General features: G+C 41.4%; 1 protein-coding gene across 9 annotated transcripts in view; it reads left to right on the top strand.

Moving 5' to 3' along the window:
* Positions 1-21,579, top strand: part of LOC121328594 (E3 ubiquitin-protein ligase MIB2-like) — a 51,502-nt gene that overhangs the window by 19,751 nt on the left and 10,172 nt on the right. For 8 of the 9 annotated variants that reach the window (XM_041273394.1, XM_041273396.1, XM_041273395.1 and 5 more), the window contains 10 exons: positions 12,247-12,353; positions 13,474-13,668; positions 14,501-14,643; positions 15,396-15,503; positions 16,954-17,058; positions 17,488-17,650; positions 18,089-18,222; positions 18,884-19,032; positions 19,615-19,771; positions 20,285-20,439. In XM_041273394.1, the coding sequence (XP_041129328.1) occupies positions 12,247-12,353; positions 13,474-13,668; positions 14,501-14,643; positions 15,396-15,503; positions 16,954-17,058; positions 17,488-17,650; positions 18,089-18,222; positions 18,884-19,032; positions 19,615-19,771; positions 20,285-20,439 (1,416 nt within the window). The remainder of the gene's footprint in view (positions 1-12,246; positions 12,354-13,473; positions 13,669-14,500; positions 14,644-15,395; positions 15,504-16,953; positions 17,059-17,487; positions 17,651-18,088; positions 18,223-18,883; positions 19,033-19,614; positions 19,772-20,284; positions 20,440-21,579) is intronic. The other variant, XM_041273402.1, reaches the window with a different exon arrangement.

Below are 21,579 nucleotides of genomic sequence, written 5' to 3'. Positions count from 1 at the left end.
TCTGCACACAGCTGTGACATGGAATATGGATGTCCTTACAGCTGTAATTTATCCTACTGTGTTTTATTGTTTTTCATCTTGAAGATGAGGGAGTCGGACACACAGTACAGCAGAGGACAGCACTGCAGCTTGCTTATGAATCCGGTTCTTTACAAATAGAATAATGCATGGGTCAGAATGTATTATCACACAACAGTGCATGTCTCCAGTTGGTTTTGGACAGTAATGCACAAGTGGCACAGCCACTAGTTAATCGTTGAAGACACTATGCATATAATAAGTGGATAGACAAGACTGGAGGCTTGAGCCCCCAATAGATTAGGGTTAGATGCAATTTGGAGAGTAACATAAAATATACAGGTCATACTGTAGATCAGTGCTTCAGCAAAGTTCTCTAGGGTGGCATTCAAATTAATTCCGTATTAATCATTCCTGGCCACTATTTTCAATCTGTCAGCATGTTCCCTTTTTTTTTATCGAGTTAGTCTTCATTTTTTTCAGTATAGTTGAATATCTTCCAGTAAGAAAAGGCCAGAGCACCTGTTTACAATGTTAAGGTTTATTCAGGAGTTTACCCTGCAGACACTGCTGGAAGAGTTGTTCCCTGGTCTCTTGAAGACTCTTGACTGCGCTGTGCAAACATTCAATGGGCTTTTCTCACGCTGAAATACAGAGACGTTCACAACACCTCCACAGAGCCTCCAGGCAGCTTTCCTGTTCTCAGGCTTATTGTTATTACCAAATCTGTGAGCTGTTTCCCATCCTAAAGCCCTTCCTGGGAATGGTTAAGCCGGAGCAACTGTGAATACCCCTGCAGCTGCTGTCTCTCAGCGGCTGCTCCTGGGTCAGTATGTGTCGGGTATATCAGCTTCAGCCGTGCTTTATCTAGCGTGGTTTAGAGCTGCCCCATCTCCAGGGCAACCGATCTCACAGGAAGTCGGAGAACGAGTGGTTTATATCCAACCTTGCCTCCCTGACCTGAAACTATTTATATTTATAGTCTGCTCCTATTTGTTTTTGTTTGTTTTTATCCAGTTATGCAGTTGTTTCTTTCCTGAGTGGACACTGGGAAAGGCCTGTAAACATGTCATGTTTTGTGTCCCTGTAGTTTCAGAACATTGAGGCAAGTATTTTAAAGGTCAACAGAAATTTTGGAATAGAATCTTCATGATTTTAGGGTTGAGAAGTCCCACGTTTGCTGCCAGTTTCAAAATAGTTGTTATATAAAGCCTAAAAAAACATTGGTAGGCCAATTGTTTCCTTTTTGCTAATCAGTGTCATGCTAAAACAATATTGACAAGGGAGATAGTTGGTTAGTACCCTTCCTAGTACCTAATATTTAAAAAAAAATGTAAAGCTTTCCATCAATCCACCCACATATCACCGTAGCCAATGACCTGCAACTCAAAACATATTTTATGTAACCAGTGAGTCAAACAGTTTATGTGAAACTAACATGTTATCCTCTGCAATCTTTGCAGTATTATTTTGAAATGCTTTTTCGGAGGATTGATTTCTCTTACCAGGTGCGTTAGAGAGGGTCACCTCAGTGAAGTCCGAACTTCTCCACGACCTCATTCTGACTCATTCAGCATTATCTGTGTTATAACACCAGAATGTAAATCCAATTCCAATATCTAACCTGGGGTTCAGTACATAGTCTTTCACTCTGTATACAACCATGTGCTAAACAGCGATCAGAGACCTTTGTAGCTATAACGAGCAGGGATGCTGAAGTGGTTCTTGCATTTGCTTTCTTCTTCAACTTCACTTTGACACACACTAATGCTTTTGGACCCTCATTGGCTTTTTTCTTCCATCAAAGACATTTTGAGTGACTTCATTTCTGCTACCCCCAGATTACAAGTCCGTTTTCATTTTGTTCTACTGCTAACAGGAACATGTACACAACTGATTTAAAATGGCATTCAAAGCTAGGGTAATGATCATATGGCATAGGGTACAGTGGATTAGCTCGAAGCCTTTCAGGAGCCATCAAAGCTAGATGCATTTCTTAAACGGGAGGAAGCAGGTCTGTGGAGCTGTTGGGCATTTTCCTATTCCTAGATTTCTGTGTGCTCTTATGTTAATTGAAATTCATGTTAGGGAATTGAACTTAAAAACCAATCGATACCACTGTAATCCTTCAGTAAGCTGCAACGTGGGATCCTTAATGTTTGCAGAAACTGACGTTCACTCTGCTTCAGGTCACCTATGAAAGAGCTACAACATTGCAACAGAGCGCTGTACAGTATTACGCACCTCAGGCTGGGCTATGCTGTTACTCTACCTCTTATTCAGACTTGGTATTATGTCAGACAGCTGTAGCTGCAAGCGTTCATATTTCTATCAAGATGTAGGATGAGTGCTGTTCATTTTTTTTTTTTTTTTTTAAATGCACATACACAAAGGCAGCAAGTAAGACATAGAAGCGTTGACAGCGGCCCCGAGCGAGCAGAACCACCTGAGAAACGGAGAGACACAGACAGAGCTGGGCTGCCTCCATGCTGGAGTGAGTCCACACTGGCCCATTAGCAGAGGGCTGCTGCTGTAGGACTGCACTGCAGTCAAAGCTGAGCCAAAGGGAGGCTAGAAGTCAAACATTGCTTCCTATAGGGCTCTGCTTTCCCTAGATTAATCTGATTGGACCCAATGTCTGATTTTATGCATTGGGATGCAGGTGTAGACATACAAGCCTGCCATATAGTGACCCAGCATACAAAATGTTATTTTCACTGTCGGGGTCGTACTTTTAATTTATGATGACTTTTATTATTATTATTATTATTATTATTATTATTATTATTATTATTATTATTAAGCCAATGCATGTATTTACTCCAATGTAGTATGACACAGATTGTGTTTCACTCCTTCAAATTCTTAGATCCTCATCGCCTTGGTGAATTCTGTTTGATGTTCAGTTGGGTTTGTTTCTTGTGGTTTATTGGCAGGACCCTGAGGAGGGAACGCATCAAAATAAGCACAGGCAAAGAAAAATAAACTACATCTCCAGCGCTTATCCCAGAACACACAGCTCTTCGCATGCTGCAGTATTTTTTTTTACAGTGCTTCCCAATCTGGTCATTTTCACACTGCAGAGAATTAGCAGTAGCGATAGAGATCGCTCATGATTATTTCCAAGCCAGTAGTGTTTACAAGCTGTTCTGTGGCCTCTAACCAGGTCATTGTTTCCTGGGAGATGACAATTAAACCAACCTGATCTTTTTAAATCAAAGCCCAGCCGACTATCGCTCCAGCCTCGCCCTTCAGTGAGCGATACAGTGGGCTACTGTCTCTGAGACAGGTGTTTTAAGGCTCAGCTATTGCTTTTCCTTTATACTTATGCCTCTGCTGGCAGCTTGATTTAGAAATATAAGCTCATGTCTGAGTCAAAAGCCATGTTCTGAGGGACTCCCTGCAGGGTTATGCATACATAGTGTACGGTACTCGCTTAGTTTGGATACATTTACAAGTTTGAAAGGTTAAAAACATGTTCAGGAGCCCTTTATCAGACAGTGATTTAATAGTCTATAATATTGGCTACTTAAGGTACTTATGGGAGGTTGTATAAACACAGTTGGTCTTTACTGTACCTTTTTGAGTATCCATGCTATACTGTTAATGTAAGCATAACTAAAAAAATACAAAGGCACGTCTAAATGAATACATGATCCTGCTTTGTATTGTAAAAGCCGCTCCCTAGGTTACAGTATACAAGAGATTTGTCAATAGAAATGTTTGGGCTGCATGTCATGTTTCCATCTGCTCCATGAAACCAGTCTGTAAGACCCAATCTAATCTCATGTCATTCCAATATCAAACTGCTGCCCATTCCATCTGCAGTCTCCAATCGGCAATGTTCTGCAAAGGTCAAAGATCGATGTGTAGTCAATAGTATAGTTAATTCACAGTCCTCTGTTCAGCCCACGTGACTTCTTTCTGTGATCCACGGTTTAAAACACGCCTCTAGCGTCTTTCATATTGAGATGCTCATTGGATAGCTATCTCTAGCAGAGCGACTGAGACGTAGATGTAGAAAGATCCAGCTGTCTGCTTTGAAGCTGCCTTTTATTTATCTGTTGTGGCTCCGTTTGTTAACGAAAGAGCTGGTTTTAGGGGTAAAGAGTAATTTTGGTTGCTTTGGAATGCCAAAACAATGCAAAAGCGCCACCGTTTTCTTATTTTTTATTTTTTTTTTTTATTACCGAGAGAGGTGAATGAAGATACTGAGTTTGATCATAAAAAGGCAATGTTGTGGATTTAGTTGTTTCTGTGAACAACCAATCGCAATGCAAGCATGACAGGGTATATATCTTCTACGTAGGTTCGTTGATTGATCGTTGATCACTTTCATTTAATCTCCCGTTTTACCATTGAGCGAGAGCAGGTGTTTGTTTTCACTTCAGGTCTTAAGCCTGTGCTGCGTTTCTCTGAATCCGGAGATTTAATGTCACATTTCCCATGCTGATTCTACCATCTTGTAGCGCAGAATAAATATTAGAGAACTAAATACAAATGTGTTTATTTTAAAAAAATAATTAAATAAATGTATTGACATTTGTTTGCTCAGTTTTCAGGGGTTGTTTGTTTGTGTCAAAGGAAAATTGTACATTGATCCTCATTTCTGGGGAGGAGCTGAGCTTTTAATTAAAAGCACTATTAATTAAACCTGTCCCTGATTTAATTCTACAAAATCAGAAAAAGCATTGCTGTGCAGTTAGGCAAGGCAGGCCACAGCAACATTATATGGCTCTTGTAGTGATTTCTGTATGATCAGGAAAGCTTCTGTAATTTTAAAAGGATTTCAGACAAATTGAGGAGAATTAACAAAGCAATTTAGGTGTCATTAGCAACATTTACCTAATTTGACAAAACAAGAAATAAGCCATTTAAGAACACACAGGTTGTTTAGTTCAAGTGAATGACTTGGTGAATCGCCCCATTTTGTTCTCTATGCCTTTGTTGGAGTTTGTTCTAATTTGCAGTCGATCAGTGTATTTGGTCTATGATTTAAATGAATGTTCTACATGTTATTAGTGGCTTTTTAAGTCCCCTGATTCCTGTATTTCATGCCATTGATTCAAATTATCTGGAAGAGCTTATGAAACAAATAGCCTTTTGTGCAGATAAGGGCAGATTTCTTGCTGCTAATGGCAACAAATGATTTTGGTGCTTTTACAAAAGAGAAAAACAATTGTTTTCTATCCGACTTCTCAATTTAGATTTCAGATGTCTTTAATTTAGTATTGGAATTACAACAGACAAACTCGCTAATTTCAATGTTAACTATCTGTTCATGTTGTACAGATGTGAACACTGTCTTTTTTTAATTTTAATCTAATGTTGCGATTTAATGAAACTGTTGTTCGTTCAGTTTTACACTGATCAATACCAAGTATTATGGGGTACTTGGTAAGTTTTTTTTGTTTGTTTTTTTTTCTCTCTGGTTTAAATAGTTTTGAGCATTTTGCAGTTCCATTACGCCCTTCCCCAATGTACAGTCACCTTTTCTTATTACCTATATCAGGGCAAGTTATTCTAAGCAGAAATGACGTAAGTTCCCATGCAATTGCCCAGAGCTGTCTGGCTGGCTGCAGACACAGTGCCTTGGAAGTGTTGCTGCTGACTTGAGACATTTGCTGCATTTAAAGGCATCTACAGTGATTCGAGAAGACGTGTGAAGTACATTTCATAAAGCGTGCAGTTACTGTATGCAGAGAAAGACTGCACTGTGATTAATACAGTGTCTGAAACATCCTTATCACAGGCACTGCCTGTCTGCTCTATTAGGACCTGCCTTAGTGATTTGGATTAGGCAGTACCTTGGTGTGGGGCATGTTCTCCTGGTATATCTTGGGTCCTTGATGGACTGCAGATGCCTACTTTCCATCCACAGCGCCAGGAATTGTGCACGACCGATTTGAGGAGCATGCCAGAGACTTCCATCTCCACCACAACCCCTGGATCTCAATCCAGTTTGATGTTTGGGATGAACTGGAACTATGTATTCATCACCCCAATCCTCTCCCTGCCTCTCTGCACTAAGTGCTTACAGTAGAAATGACTGACTGGATTGCCATAGCTGCAGATGCCTTCCAGCACCTTGTGGAGTCTATGCAACATAGTGTCAAAGCTAAGATCAGGGCAGTGTTGGGTACAGTGTAGGTGTAGTGGCCAGGCAGTGTAAGTTAACTGGTGTTATTTTTGACTGGACTAGGTATTTGCTCTAGTTTTTTATTGATCAGTGAAATCAGTGGCTGTATTATTACCAGGCGCTAGATAAGAAAAAACAGAGCTTTTTACTGGGGCGTTTACCCTTTAGATTGTACAGCTTATGACTCTGGTGAGAATGCTGAGAGTTTCCAGTTCTCATTTGCCCTGGAGAAGTCATCCAGAATGAGTGATCTCTGGAGTATAGGAGGAAAATTTGGCACAGAGGAGAATAAATACTCCACCGACATCGACGACAGTTAGCACATGGCTGACCAATCAGCAGATGTGGATCACGTCACAGCTGGAAATGTTCTGCCGAGCCCTGAACAAAAAAAAAAAGTGAAAACAAACTACATAAATAAAGCAAAACCTGGACTTCTGTAAATTAGAGTGGAATGAATAGTTTGGAAAATGTGGCTCATGCACACCACCCCCCCATCCCCAGACATGTTTTAGGAGTGATGCTTGCCCTCATTTTGGTCTGTTATTCTTCACTGGTCTTCCAGCACTGCAGGGTGTTTTTTTTTGTAATCGCTCTGCATACAAATGTTGCACTTTCATAGGGTAATGAATAATTTACTGGGGGGGACCCTCTAGCATGCAAAGCAGTTAAATAAGGCATCTTTTAAAAGGTGTTTTCTCTCTTCTTGAAGCTGGATTTTCACAAGGTCTCAAGTCAGAATCGCAGCAGCCAGCCGGGGGTTTGCGACTCCATGATTTTAATGCATTCATTACATTTTGCAAACCAATCAGTATTTAAATGGGTCTTATCCAGATCTGTCTCTGTCTGGTTAGTACAGAATTGAGGTAATGCCTTAATTATTTCACAGCTAAATAATCACTACTGGGGGCCTTTGACCCGAATGATCGAACTAGCGGGAGGGCAAAGTCTCAAAGGAAATTAAAGAGACAAATTGTGATTTAAAACAGTCCAGGGACAGGCGAGAAAGGGGCAGATTATTACCACTGCCTTGGTTTGAAATCAGTTTCCAAACAATTATCAGCTCTTCTGTTGCAACTACTGAATTAGACGCTAAGCTGCGAATCCTCTCTGGCAAAGTGTCAGGCAGAGGTCTTCCAGTCTGTAAAAGAAAACTGTGTATAAAATGGGAATACCAATATTGTATAAAAATGAAATATTTAGTAATGAAGTTGTTTTATCTTTAATGGAGCCAACAGTTTTTTAGTGGTGTGGTGTTTTTTTTTTGCTTTTTTTTTTTTTGCAGAACTTGTCTGATATTTTTATTTATTTCCATGTCTATCAAATCTTTGTTCATTCTTGCAATTCTTTTTTTTTTTTTTAAAGTGAGAGACAATTTTGTTTTAAAGCAAGGATGGAAATAAGGCCCCCATTGCATAGCAGTTTGATCCATTCCTGGTTTTACTACAAGTTTATTTAGACACAACTGTGCTTGTTATATTTGCTAAACAAGCTCACAGTAAAATCTGGAATGGGTGAAACTGCTTTGCAATAGGAGTCTTATTTCCATCTCTAGGCCTATGGCAGGTTTAATAAGTAATGTTTCTAAATGTACCAGGGTCCCACAAATTGTTTAAAAACTAAACCATGAAATCCATTTTAGCATGGCGTTGATGCAAAAGAATAACACATGAGTACTGTAAAGGGCAACGATTGCTGATCTATATCATGCGGGTGCCCATATGTTTAAAAACCCTGGCTAATCTTCTATTCTATGGCTTATCCCTGTCACACTACCCCTGTGTGAGCTCCACGTGTCCTATTCTGTCCTGATTTTAAATTGACTGCGTCTGGAGTTCATTCAAGACTGTTACCATTAGATTCGCCCCCAGGCGTTGGCCGACTGAGTCAGCTACATCAATCTCTTTGCTTTGTGTAAATCTCCTGTACAGAACTCCATCGCTTCCTCCTTTTGAAAACAGAATCAAATTAGCTTTGCAGAACGCCATGTGACGGCTCCTGATCTTTCACAGTTTGATTGGATGCCAGAAGGCGGGTCAGTTGTTACCAATATGATTTCTGATTTGCCAATCAGTGTGATTGATTAGGGATGGATTTATATGAAGAAAAAAAATAGTGCTGACTTGCATCACAGATGCAATGTCACATGTGTGATAATTGTTAATCATGTTAAACACCTCTATATATACCGCTGTGCAGTTTCTTGTCTTTCTGCTACTTTTCATTTTTTCACGCTACCAGTGCCACATTTTGCATCCCTTCAATATTACTATGAGTTCCTCGCAGTCTGTTAACCACGCAAATGTAACTGTAGATCTATTTTAATCCAATGGCAGGATGACTCCCACTGTTCCAGAATCTATTTTATGTAGTTTTTGTACACAGTACATTTATACTGGGTCTTGGTTTTGTTCCTCTCGTGATTACAATCTGAGCTCCATGAACATTCATGCAGTGTCGTCTTTTAAATCTGTCAATGCACCTTGAATAAATACAATTGAATGTATTCAGCTTTTCAGATGTTTTATTTAGACCCCCCCTTTTGCCCTGGGAATCAACCTTCAAGTATGTATGTTCACATCCCTATCTGTGCCTGTGATCAAGATTATTGTTAGCAGATGTTCACTTTCATCCCATGGCGCCCCGATTTTTGTGTTTTGTGTTTTTTTTTCTTTTTAATACATAAACACGCACCAATATCTGGCATCCCTATTCAGTGTAAAGTAAAAAAAAAAACCCAAAAAGTGGAATCGTTAATCTGTGTCGTTGCTCGTGTCAAGTCTGGCTGAAGGACGTGAATTAAAACCTCTCTCCCTGCTCTTCTGCTCCACTGAGTTTCCAAAACATATTTACATTGTTTGATAGCAATGATAGCTCTGTGTTGAAATGCAAAGCCAACAGCTATTACTTAGGGCTAGTGTAGGGGCTGTCTCTTTGTTATAACAGCCAAAAAGATATTCATTCTCAACTAAGAGCTACCCTAGGAATAAGACACTAAGAGCTCAGATGAGATTCTCAGATTACCCAGTCTGTCTTTCTCGAAGGCATACACTTCAAAGGTCGCCTTCTCCGCCCCCAGCCTCGGTGCCCGCTGTGTGTGTAGGTGTTCAGTGATGTAAGTCTGCCTGGTGGGTAGAGAAGAATGAAAATAGTGATGTCTGTATGTCTTTTGTAATGTACCAAAAATAAAAACAGGAATTGTATGCATCGCATTTCTTAGTTTTGCTGTCATTGTACAAGCAGATTTGGAATTTCATTAGACTGCAAATTAAAAATATTGAATGGGCATGATTTGCCGCTGGTAGAAAGTTGGTAAGCACAGTGTTTACTTATCTGATGCAAAACAAAGCACAGATTCAAGTTCTTATCTTGACACACTTTGTATAACTGACTCTACAGTGACCCCTCCTGGATGAGATAAGGAGGATGGGGCCTCCATGGTGTGATCCCTTATAACCCCAGTTTGCATCTGCCAGTGATTTAAAGCAGTAATAAAAAGCTTTCCACTAGTCAAAATTATAACCAGAAAAGGATTTAAACTTAGCCCTTTTTTTGAAATTAAGGAGGGTTTTAGCTTTATAGGTCTGCCGAGTCCAACAAACCTCTCAAGTTTGTATTGCACCTTCATCTGGTTTTTACTGTTCATTCAGTTAATCTAATTAAAATGACCGGTTGAACCCTGAAGGCTTCATTCCGATGAGTAATTTCGCAGGAAGATCTGCCTCTGACACCAAAAGGGATTTGTCGAAGTAATCATGTTTTGATATAGCCATCATTTATAAAAATTACTGTCTCTGTTCATTTGTTTATGTATTTCAAGATGATGATTCTACTGGAGGCTGTATTATGATTATTTTGTATTATCGTCATGTGACATTATTTTTTTAATGCTAAACTGTAGCAGGGATTGAAAGCCAAAATCCAAATAACCATCTGGGTATTTTGTTCTTAAGGTTGTTGGTGTTCAGCCAATAACAAAAGCTATTTAAACCCCTGAGTCGGCCGTTTCTGGGAAGTGCTCAATCCCTTCGGCCAGCATTGATGCACTAAAACCTGGCTCTGTCTTCCGGTACTGAGCACAGCCTCTGATCCCTGTCCCGTAGTGATGCATCTTGAACGAGGCATGCTCTGCACAGCATTGCTCCTGTGTTGAGGTTCGGTTTCCCTTTCAAATTAGAAGTAAAACAATAGACCTACCTCTCCACCCCCCACCCTCATCACTAACCCCTAAGCTTTGCAATCGACAGTCTGGTCTTATTTATTACTGGAAATAGGTGATTGAGTTTTCACTGTCTGTGAAGGTCAGTCTTTTACAGTAAGCCATAATTCCACACTACTTAGAGGGGTACAGACTGCTGATCACACAAAGTTTATTTCATTTTATGAGACAGTCCTTTGTCCCTCTAGCCCAGCAGTACACGGTGAACTACTTCTATCCAGGTCCAAGGTAGTTCATTATTAAGTGGTAACCTGGTTTGCACCCCTGGTATCATCCCACCATGGGATATATTGAAGTAAAAAGAATAAGCTGTCGGTTTTGCCTGAAGCAAGATTTCCCTTCTGCTCAGGCACCAGCATGTACTGATGGTTGTAGTTTTTCTTTCTGGCCAGAACCCTGTAGTACAGGCTAGCTCCACTGCTGCCAAGGGTCGTCTTACTGAAGAGGTTCTGTGGAGGTTTGGCTTCTGTAGTGTGTGTTTGTTTTGTTTTATTTTTAATTCAGTTGTACCTGCAAGATAAAGCATTTGAGAAATGTAATTCCTGATGGAAAGTGCTTGAGTGCCGGTGTAGATTATAAACAAATTTAAACGCATTGTAATCTCGTTCTACAATTACGTTATTAAAAATTATTAATTTTTTTTTTTACAGCACATTTCACAAACTAAATTATTCTCAAATTTCCCTCCCCTCAATCGTAGTCTGTTCAATAAGAAACGGTTCTTTTACTAGGATGGTTAAGTGTTTCAGTGAGACCTCGCTGTGGTCTCACAATGGGCGCCGGTAAGCCCCAAGCAGTGATGTACCTACCTGAGGACAGCTGGTGTTGTCTGGTTGTTGACGTAGTGCTTAGGGAGGGGAGGGGGGGGGGGGAACCTTCTTTTAGCTGATTGAAATCAGCTAAAAGAAGGTCTAAGGATTAGGAAAAAACCTGGACTTTATACACGCACATCCCCGTCATTGTAGCCAATGCAGTCTGCGTCCTTCACTTAAAGCCGCTAACAAGCAGAGAGTCTAGTATAGCTCTGGTGTTTTATCGAGACAAAATCAAGAAGAGGTGAGGATCTGGATAATAAGAATCTGCAATCTTGTTTTGTTTCAGTTTTTTATATCTTTTAAACTATATAAAGCAATAGAGCAGAGGAGTTGAAGAGCACTCTGGTAGATTACAATTTGAATGGTGACCTTTTCAGGGAATGATGGGAATTGGAAGTTCCTTTGCAAACTCGTCCAACACGATCTTCACAATCAGGTAGGCTGTGTGTAGTTTAATGTGCTTTCAGTCCCTCCAGCTTGCAGTGTTCATTCAAGCGGTGGTTCCTGAAAAGACATGGGACATAATGAGAGCAGCTGTAACGCTGTTTCACAGGCATTTATAGAAATGTCACGCTAGAACTACTTGTTAACTTTCTACAATCCTATTGTAATTGTCATTGTGCTAACTTTATGAAACATTGATCAGAATATGTACAACTACAAAGTTTTCTCCATTCATCTCAATGCTTTTCTGTAGAGGCCACCACTAACGCAAGATGTCCTAAACCACCTGTCTTTAGCCACACTGAATATTGTGAAATTGGGGCTTTGGAATGTGACTACCTCAGCTGAGAGATTCCATTTCTGCTCACTTTGCTTCTGTGAGCAGTGGAACAGCACAGGGCAGCTCATTTAGGGCATACGGGGCAGGTCTTCATTACTCTTTTTAATTGAGCAGAATACATTTCCTGGAAACCGCTGCCCTGCCTGGTTCAAGAACATGTGTATAATACATGCTTTAATAGTCAAAGGGACTGGAGTTCAGATCCAGCCCATGAAGCATGAGGAGAGCTAAGGCAGTGGAGAGACGACAGTTGAATTGTGTTCTTTTGCAGGGTGACCCTGACTCCACGGCAAAACCTTTCCCGTATCATTCTCAAGGGGATTTTTCAGGGGGTGAAAGTTGTACGAGGACCAGACTGGGACTGGGGCAATCAGGACGGTGAGTTGGTTTCCTTTTTTAAAATCGGTGCTCTGAAAAATTAGGCGTTATTGATGATGAAAACCACTAACAGCTGTGGTTAAATTAAGCTACTTTATGTGGATGCCCTTTGTCACATTAGGGTCTATAAGATGTGTTGTTGTTTGGGTTTGATTTACTTAGCGCCCTATGGGCCAAAATGAAACGCAAAAGCGACCCATAGGAGAAAATACATGCAAGTGCGAGTCTACATGTTCTGTTGCTGTCGTTGAAAAGCATGAATTAATTATGAGAGGGGTTGAAACGGTAATACTTGAAACAGGAGAAATTTGAATTGTTGGGTGCTTTGTAAGTGTCTGCTTGTGCTTTTTGCAATGCATTGTGCTGTTCTTTCGAACAGTCCATTCAGCGTTTATTGTGTTACTTGGAAATTGTTGTGTAGATACTAGTTGTATCCATTTGTGTGTAGTCACAGTAGCAGATTGACACATTTTGTATCCTGTCTCTTAACCAAGCCTTGTTAAATTCTGAATTTGTTTGCAGATACAAGCTGTGGTTCCATCCTCCTTACCAATTACAGAATGTTAACGACAGCAAAACCTGGCTTCTCTAGCAATAAATCCAGCCAGTTCCACAAAGGCAGTTCAGAACCTTACTGGGGCCTGGAGACGAGTATTAAATATTTATAAAAAAGACAGCAGCTCTGGCATTCATCCTGCTGCTTAAAAACAAACCTATCCAGTCGTAATAAGACTCTCCAAATTCATTAAATTAGACTTGGTGAGATGGGTTTAAAAAAAACTTGCTCATCATTTCTAAAATAAATCAACTCCAGAGTCATTACATGAAACCCATAAGCAGGATACTGGATGACCTACGAATGAACCAACAATAAGAAGCAGTTCTGCTATTGTATTCTAGTCTTTCAAATCTTGCTTTCTCTCCAGCAGGAAATGGTGGCACCAAGACAGCCCTCTTTGTAGACTTAGATTTAGATAGATCTACCACAGCCCAGCAATGGAACCTGCAATCATTCCAGAGGCAGCTTTCTTAACCACTCCCCCCCCAAACTAACTAAGTTATTCAGAGCCGTCCATCAGGGCAGGCCCTTAACGCTCTCCCTCCCTTGCTGTGTGACCAGGAGGAGAAGGGAAGGTTGGGAAGGTGATGGATATCCGTGGCTGGGACACCGAATCAGGACGCAGCGTGGCCAGTGTGACCTGGACCAACGGAACCACAAACGTCTACAGGATGGGCCACAAAGGAAAGGTGGACCTGAAATACATCTCTGACATTGCAGGGGGCTATTACTACAAAGATCACCTCCCTAAGCTAGGTATGGATGGGTGTTTTTACATTTTTGTGTTTCGTGACGGATAAACACATGCCAGGTTTCCATTTTAATAGTATAAACAGAGGCTGATCTACTGTAAATACCACCACCTTTCAATTCTATATTAGTCCTGCCGGTGAGTCCTATATATCCGTTAAGGTGTCCCGCTGCTGATATGGTGATTAAAACAGACCACGCTGTGTGTATGGCTACCATGCTATTTCAGGGTTTCCTCCCCCTATCTGTAACTACAGTCTAGAAGTTTCCAGAGTAATGTAATCAGGTATTGAGTCTAGTATTCTGGACATTGGCGATTGTGTTAGCAAATAATGAAAAGAACTACTTTCGCAGCAAAATGTCATTTTATTTTTTTCTGTGTATCCTTATCACAGATTATGTCATTTAAAAAGGAGACAAATAGCGGCGCAATGCATTTTTGGAATTCCCTGCAGAAACGGTGTACTAAAAATAAATTAGAAGTTGGAATTTCCCAGAAACAATAAAACTCAGAACTTTTGTAGAAATGCATGTGTGTTCAGAAGTGTAGGGGAATTCATTCTTTTATGAAATAATTAGAAGAAAAGAATAGAATTTAGAATTTAATTTAACCCTTGCGTGAATGGCGACCTTGTGAGGATGGATAAAAAAGCCTCTTCTAGAAGACGTTGAAAACATTGTCTAACTATTTCAGTTTCAGCTTTTTTCAATATTTAATGCAGGAAAGGGTAATATACATGGGCAACTACCACGTGGTAATGCTGTTGCTTAACAAATGCGTTCAGTGGCAGGCAGCTAACACCAGCCCCCCATCTGTACTCTGGCTGTTTTTGCCTAGGTGAGCACGCTGAACTTCAGCGACAGGACAGTGCGGAAGGCCATACGTTCCAGCAGGGAGACAAGGTGAAGTGTCTCCTGGAGGTGGACATTCTGAGACAGATGCAGGAAGGACACGGGGGCTGGAATCCCAAAATGGCAGAGGTACTGACTCAGGCTTTTTCTGTTGCTGTTATTTGATCTGATTCTTGTTTAAGAAACATCCTCTGATATAGATCAAGCCACTAGGTCCTGTCACATTGGATTGTACACTGAGGTAAAGGAGACCCAGGGTTATTAAAACACTGGCAGCCTTCTTATTAGTTTTGATTTATTTCCCCATTTCTTTCCCCAGTTCCTGCGGCAGTTATAGGTTAGGGGCATTGCAATTTACCTTGGTGCCTGGCTAGATTCAGACTGTCAGGGTATATGACGCACGTGTGTAACCTTTCCATAGAGAGGGTCAATGTCAGACAGCCCTGTTTGTAACTTTTCCAACAGCACACAACGCATGGCAGGCAGATATGTGTGTTTGGGATCTCGGAGTCGGTGACCTGCATTACATTACATCACATTACAAAATGTTAGCGATTTTTGTTAATTGTTTTTTTAACATGTGGGTCAAACACACACAGGATCCCGTTTCATCAAGTAAATTTGTATGTTTTGTGTTTTAAAACATTTATATCCAAATATGTGAATTTTAAAAGACGTTCCATTACTTCTTGTTAATACAGTACATACATTGAAATAAAATGTGTTCAGTTGACACACATTTATTGGCTAACAGTTGAATAATTTGAGTACAGCAGTTCTGCCACGATTGACAGCACAGCACATATACAATACATTATAGCTGTAGCAGCCAGCCGTTGTGCCCTATCTTTTAAATGCTGTCTCCTGGTCTTGTATTACAGTACATTGGCCGCATAGGGACTGTGCACAGGATCACAGACCGAGGTGATGTGAGAGTCCAGTACAGCAATAACATCCGATGGACTTTCCACCCAGGTGCCCTAACCAAGGTAGGGAGACACATAGCACTGTAGGGCTTATCTATGGATTACATAGAATATACAAATTAAACAATTATGAGGTTTAGCTGCTTGTGAATGTAAGAATCGCTGCAGAAAATGCTCTAGTAATAATCCTAGTGAGTAAGATGCACTAATCCTAGTGAGTAAGATGCACAGTGTACATGGCCATGCTTTTCATGTAGTGAAGTAATTTAAGAGATTGAGCCTTCTGCATTTTGAAGAGCAGCTGGATACTGGATGGGTTAGTGGTAATGCAAGCCCAGGACTGTGACCAGAACAAGTTTAAATGCTTTTAGCTCTTTGTAGCATTTAAATCTAACTGCTTATTAGAAGCAAGCATCCCATTTTTGTGTTTGCCAAATTCCGAATGCAAATAAAATAATGCAAATGGTAATTAGGAAGGACAGAAATTGCAAATTGTCAGGCAGCTCCCTAAAACAAGACCAGGGTGAGAGGTGAGCATAAACCCGTCCCAGTCCTTCTGTTAGCAGCGTTGAAACACAGAACAGAGCCTGACTGATTTACGGCTGAGGGTTTGCCTCTTGATGCAGCCGTTCGTATGCATCTTTCTGTTCCACTTCCCAGTGGCAGCAATGGAGGAGGGCTGATAAGAAAGTCTCATTGTGCGATTAGGATTCCCTTGTGTAAATCGGAAAGGGGAGAAAAAACACAGCCCAGATGACAGGACGCATGTTTCAACTCTCACTAACAACAGGGAGCAATAAAATAATGTCAGAGAAAACAGCGACATGTCTAGAACTGATTTACGTCTGCCTAGCAGGCAAGCTAATAACCAGCCGACAAGATGCCATTCAGAAACTAATATACAAGGGATATTGCAGTGTCAAAATACTGTTTTTAATTGACTAACCAGATGCTTGACCAAAGCTGGATGTGTTCTTGGAAAAATTACACAATCTATAATGCCTTTGCTGTCATTTAAAGAGAATACCGTTAGTCAAATGAAGGTAGGAATATGACCCTTATGAAGTAGCCACCTGCTGAGAAGATATTTGAATCCGATAGCAGTGCAGCCAGGATATTATTAGCGTTGCTGCTTGGGGGTGAATTAATGATCTGTTGCTAGCAGAACTGAACAGAATATTGTAGAACTTCTGTAGCTCACATTATCATCCAGTTATTTTCTTTTTTAATTCTAGTTTTAGTTCTGCCTATTCGATCCAGTCCTGTTATGTTGCACTGGGTAGGATACTTTAATGGATTCAATATATTTGGCACCGGCACCATTGTTATGTACAAAAAAAAGTGAAATGGATACAATGCCTTCAAACAGAAGGCAATTGGTGAGAATTGCATGCTCCCAGTTTGATGGTAACCCACTCCCGGTCAGGGACTGCCACACATGTTAAACAGGGCTGTCTTTTTTTGTTTTTTCTAAACGCAGTAAAACTGATATTTGACCCGTCCGTTTGACCAGGTGAACACGTTTGGGGTTGGGGATCTGGTGCGCGTGATGGATGATATGGAAAACGTGAAGCGTCTTCAGGCTGGCCACGGAGAGTGGACAGACAGCATGGCACCGGTACGTGTGTTTGCTTTTCAAAGAGTGTACTGTGTACTGTCAGGGCATGTTTGCATAATGGAAGTCTTTATTTGTCTCGGGTCATGGCTCTATTGACCCCTATCTTCCTGCCTTTTATACAGACCACTGAGTACAATACACATTTATTTTTATATAGTGCCTTTCACACCATCCCAGAGCGCTGTACAAAGTTAAAAAGTAGATTGCTTCCCAATATTTTATTACTTGCTGGTAATGGTACTGAAAATTAATGCAAATTTAAAGATGGTCTGCCTAGATGTAACAGTTTTATTTAATAAGACTCGTTGGACATTGTTGCAAAGCAAGAAGTGTTGGCAACTACAGAATTCTATCCAGGTGTTTTTTGGTGGTTGTGTGAGATCCCATTCCAGTGTCTTTCAGGGTTCTGTTTTTCTGCCTTTCACACAGGCTCTGGGGCAGGTGGGGAAGGTGCTGAAGGTGTACGCAGATGGAGATTTAAGGGTGGCCTTGGGGGCACAGACCTGGACCTTTAACCCTGCGTGTCTCTCTGCGCAGCCAGTAGAGGGTGACGCCAACCTCATGACTGCCGATAACACGAACGACTCCGGAAGTAAGGAGACAGGCACGGGTTCCCTCTTATTTCCCTGGTCTTTCCAGTTTAACACGCTTGCATGTGTTCTGTCCCTCCTTCATTGCACTCTTCTAACAGGAGGTTCCTTTGGAGGGTTTCTCTTATTCTTGCCATTTTACTGCTGCATAAAGGTCGTCAGAGGCAGCTTTTCCATGCTGTTTTGTTCTTGATGGGTTTTTTAAACTTCATTCAATCGTTCTGTTCCATTCATGCTTTTCAATGACAGCCAGGTGGCATTTTCACTCATTTCTCTGGTGTTATAACAGCACGGTGACAACAGAATGCGTCATCCTTTTTTATCATTTCATCTGCAAGCCTGGGCATGCTGCTGTGGTGTTTCTGCGAGGTGCTGCAGCTCGGTCATTGAGCCCCTACAGCACCATTCATCTCTACCTTCCTTCGTCCTTCTATCTGCAGGCACTGTGATCTCTGTTCTGGAAAAGCTGCTGTCCCAGTCCACTGACCAGGATAACCCTGGACGGCTAGTTATCGAGGCTGCTCGTGGGAGTGCCAGCAAGGTCCGGGATCTGCTGCAGAAATACCCAGAAAAGGTGTGTGTAGAGCAGCCTTTAATCTGCAATTCTGCATCTTTACTGCAAGAAACAAAGGCCTGGATTTCCTACTCTCCCTTATCAAGTTGAAAATACAGAGACGTTTTTCTACTTGACTTGGTTTTGTTTGAAAATACAGAGACGTTTGTCTACTTGACTTGGTTTTGTTTAAAAATAGAGATACGGTTTTGTCTACTTGACTTGGTTTTGTTTTAGGGCAGTCAGCAGTTTTTACAGACCCTGATAATCTTGGTTTTTGACATAAAGTAACATCAGGTAGTTAAAAGTACTAATCGTGGTCTATGAAACCCTGTGTATTCACAACACACAAGTGTGTGTTTACTAAACTCGAGACCAAAATCCAGTAATTCTTCTATTTTCAGTGTGAACTTCCCCAAATCAGCCTACAGTTCCACAAATACACTACCTAAATAATTAAGTCACTCTGTTTTCAATTACATTCACTGGACTCTGATAGCATGCTAAGTTTTAAAGGGCTGCAGTCCATGCGGCTGCACCAGGACTAGGCCATATTGTCTGGACTTCTCACAGGAAACAGCTCACTAGCACCCCTTTTTGCTCAAGTCACTCTACATCCAGTAACACACCTATTACAGGTATGTATAGTTTCCATGTCTAGCGCCTCCCCTCTCTTTCCCAGGTTGATATAAAGAATCAGGGGAAGACATCTCTGCAGGTGGCAGCGCACCAGGGTCACATGGAGGTGGTGAAGGTGCTGCTGCAGGCCAATGCCAGCATTGAAATCAAAGACGAGGATGGAGACACAGCTCTGCATTACACAGCGTTTGGGTAAGGAGCTGTTCAGGGCTGGTTTTCTTATTCCTTCACAGGGCCAGTGGTCGTCTCTACATTAGGCCTGTTAAAACAGCATTAAGGACTCTGGAATTCACTCCTGGCTGTATAGCATTCAGCATATGTGTTCCGCCTGCAGTACAATAACGTGGAGTGGGCCATTAGAATAAAGTAATTACTTCGTGCCGCCCATTTCAGCAGTTCATGTGACATCCAGCTACCAGGACAACTAGTTTCTATCTCTTAACCATGATTTACTTGATGAGTAATTAAAGAAAAAATCATTTGATGATCAAAATCAACAGGGGGATTTTATTTATTTGTTTGTTTATTTTTAAAAGACAATGGCTGACACTGTGGCTTCTGCCAGATTTTAAAAAAGAATGAATCCGATACACCTTTACCTTTGTGTTCTTATTGTTTCTTTTGATCTGTAACTTCAGAAAATCAGAGTTCGGACATGCAAGAAGCTCCAGTTTTCAGACATCTCACAAGACCTCAGTTTGTCTACTCATTTTTGAACAGCATTTATTTGGTCCTTTTTTTTTTTTTTGTATTGTTTTGTTTTCCCCCCTGCAGGAACCAGGCTGAGATCGCCCGGCTACTCCTGAGTAAAGGAGCCGGAGTGAACCTGCTCAACACTTCAATGTGCACGGCTCTGCACATCGCCGTCAATAAGGGCTTCACAGAGGTGGTGCGTGTGCTTTCAGAACACAACGCTGACATCAACCTGCAGGTGAGCAATCCAGAGCCCCTCCTGGAAAGAGAACTGGGAACCCTGTGAGATTTTTAAACGCAGAGACTTGACACTTGCCTTTGTTTAGCTTCACATTCCTCTGCCTATTAAGGCACCCGTTAGAGTGCTTCCAAGCCACTGAGTTTATACAGAACCATGCCAAAGGAGCCTGCTAGTCAGAACGGCAGTGCTGGGTGTCGCATTTTGCAAAAACAGGTGCAGATTGTTTTACAGTTGGAAAAGCAGGATAAACGCACTCCTGAAATGCTGTCGTTTCCCCAGTTCTGTGTCATTAATGGGGTATTTTTTTTGTATTATTTAGCCAGATCCACGGCTCTTTCTGTCATCCTGTTACAAGACAAGGGAAATGACTTGCTCACACCGTGTAAAAGCTAGGGCTCTTAAGCCTACCAGTTAATGTTTCTTTTGTAGAGTCTCTCCTCCTCTCTGCTCACCAATGTCAGGGCCATCCAGTGGAGTCTCATTTCCCATTGTACTCCCCCCTGCGTTTAGGATTCCTACGGCGACACTCCGCTTCACGACGCCATTGCTAAAGACTTCAGGAACATCATTGAGATCCTGACCGACGTTCCCAACATCGACTTCACCCAGCAGAACAACAGGGGCTTTAACCTTCTTCACCACGCGGCGCTGAAGGGGAACAAACTGTGAGTAAAGAGGCCCATCCTTCACCCTGCTCCTGATCAGTACAGCACTGCCCAGGCAACTCTGAAGCATGCAGCTTCACCCTCCCCGTTCGTTTTACACATCTTCGCTCACTTGAATTTGACTTCACCAGAACCTTGAGCGGAATCGCAGCACTGTTGGGAGTTGTTTTGAACTTACAATTGCTGATCGAACCTCGTGATGATTTTTACTTTGTCAGTAATGTAACATTATTCTGTTCTCCTGATACGCAGCCTTCTTGCCCTGATGATTTAGCTTCAGACTCAACTGTCTAGGCTGCAGTAGGGTTAAGACCAGCCAAGGATCTAATCGATGACTTCAGTACTGCAAAAACCCTCTCTGTGAAACAGAAGAAATTTTAAAAAATAAATAAATACAGCAACACAATGTGACGTTGAGCTATTAAGTGCGCTTGTTATGATTTGATAAATACCCTGTGGGCATATTTCAATCAGATCTGGTCTGGGTTGACATCATATGGCTGATTAGAAATTGCAGATTTATCCATAAAAGTGCCTGCGTTGAATGTTACGGTCCCATACAATAAAAAAGTTCAGGGCTTGAATTTACATCCTTGACGGCTTGTTCCCATAATAAAAAGGATGGGCGTTCATAGTGTTATAACCAGACGCATTCAATCGTGCAAGCTGTTGCATTGCTTTGCAGTGTTGCTTTCAACCCATGCTGTTCCCAGTGTGTTTGCATTCGATGACTAAACAAAACACAAGTACCGGTGCCAGCTGAAAATAGAAGCGTGGCATTTTCAATACGTGATTTTGATTACATGTCCAATAAGAAAGGTTGTGATCGCCTGGTCAGCTGATTCCCCAGAGGTGGCTTATCAGCGGACCTCCTCCAGAGGACAGTTAGCTGAATCTGGGTCTGTCACGTGCTGTAACAGCTTGGAACTCTTCGCAGCTTGTTGGTGCAAAGTGGCCCAAATACATACATCACACTGACAAGGACTCAGGATTCAACCCAGCAGCTGTTTCAGATTTACAGCTTCCTGACTTTCCATGAAGGCTTGCTCTGTGTTTTTTTTTAATGGTTTTTTATTTAAAGTGACAGAATTGATCCTTATTTGAATATAAATAGCCTTAGGAAAGGTTACCCACACAGAG

This window comes from Polyodon spathula, chromosome 16 (assembly GCF_017654505.1).
Source record: "Polyodon spathula isolate WHYD16114869_AA chromosome 16, ASM1765450v1, whole genome shotgun sequence".
Classification (NCBI taxonomy): Eukaryota; Metazoa; Chordata; class Actinopteri; order Acipenseriformes; family Polyodontidae; genus Polyodon; species Polyodon spathula.
Note: the sequence above shows the minus strand (reverse complement) of the source record. Positions and strands in the feature narration are given on the sequence as shown.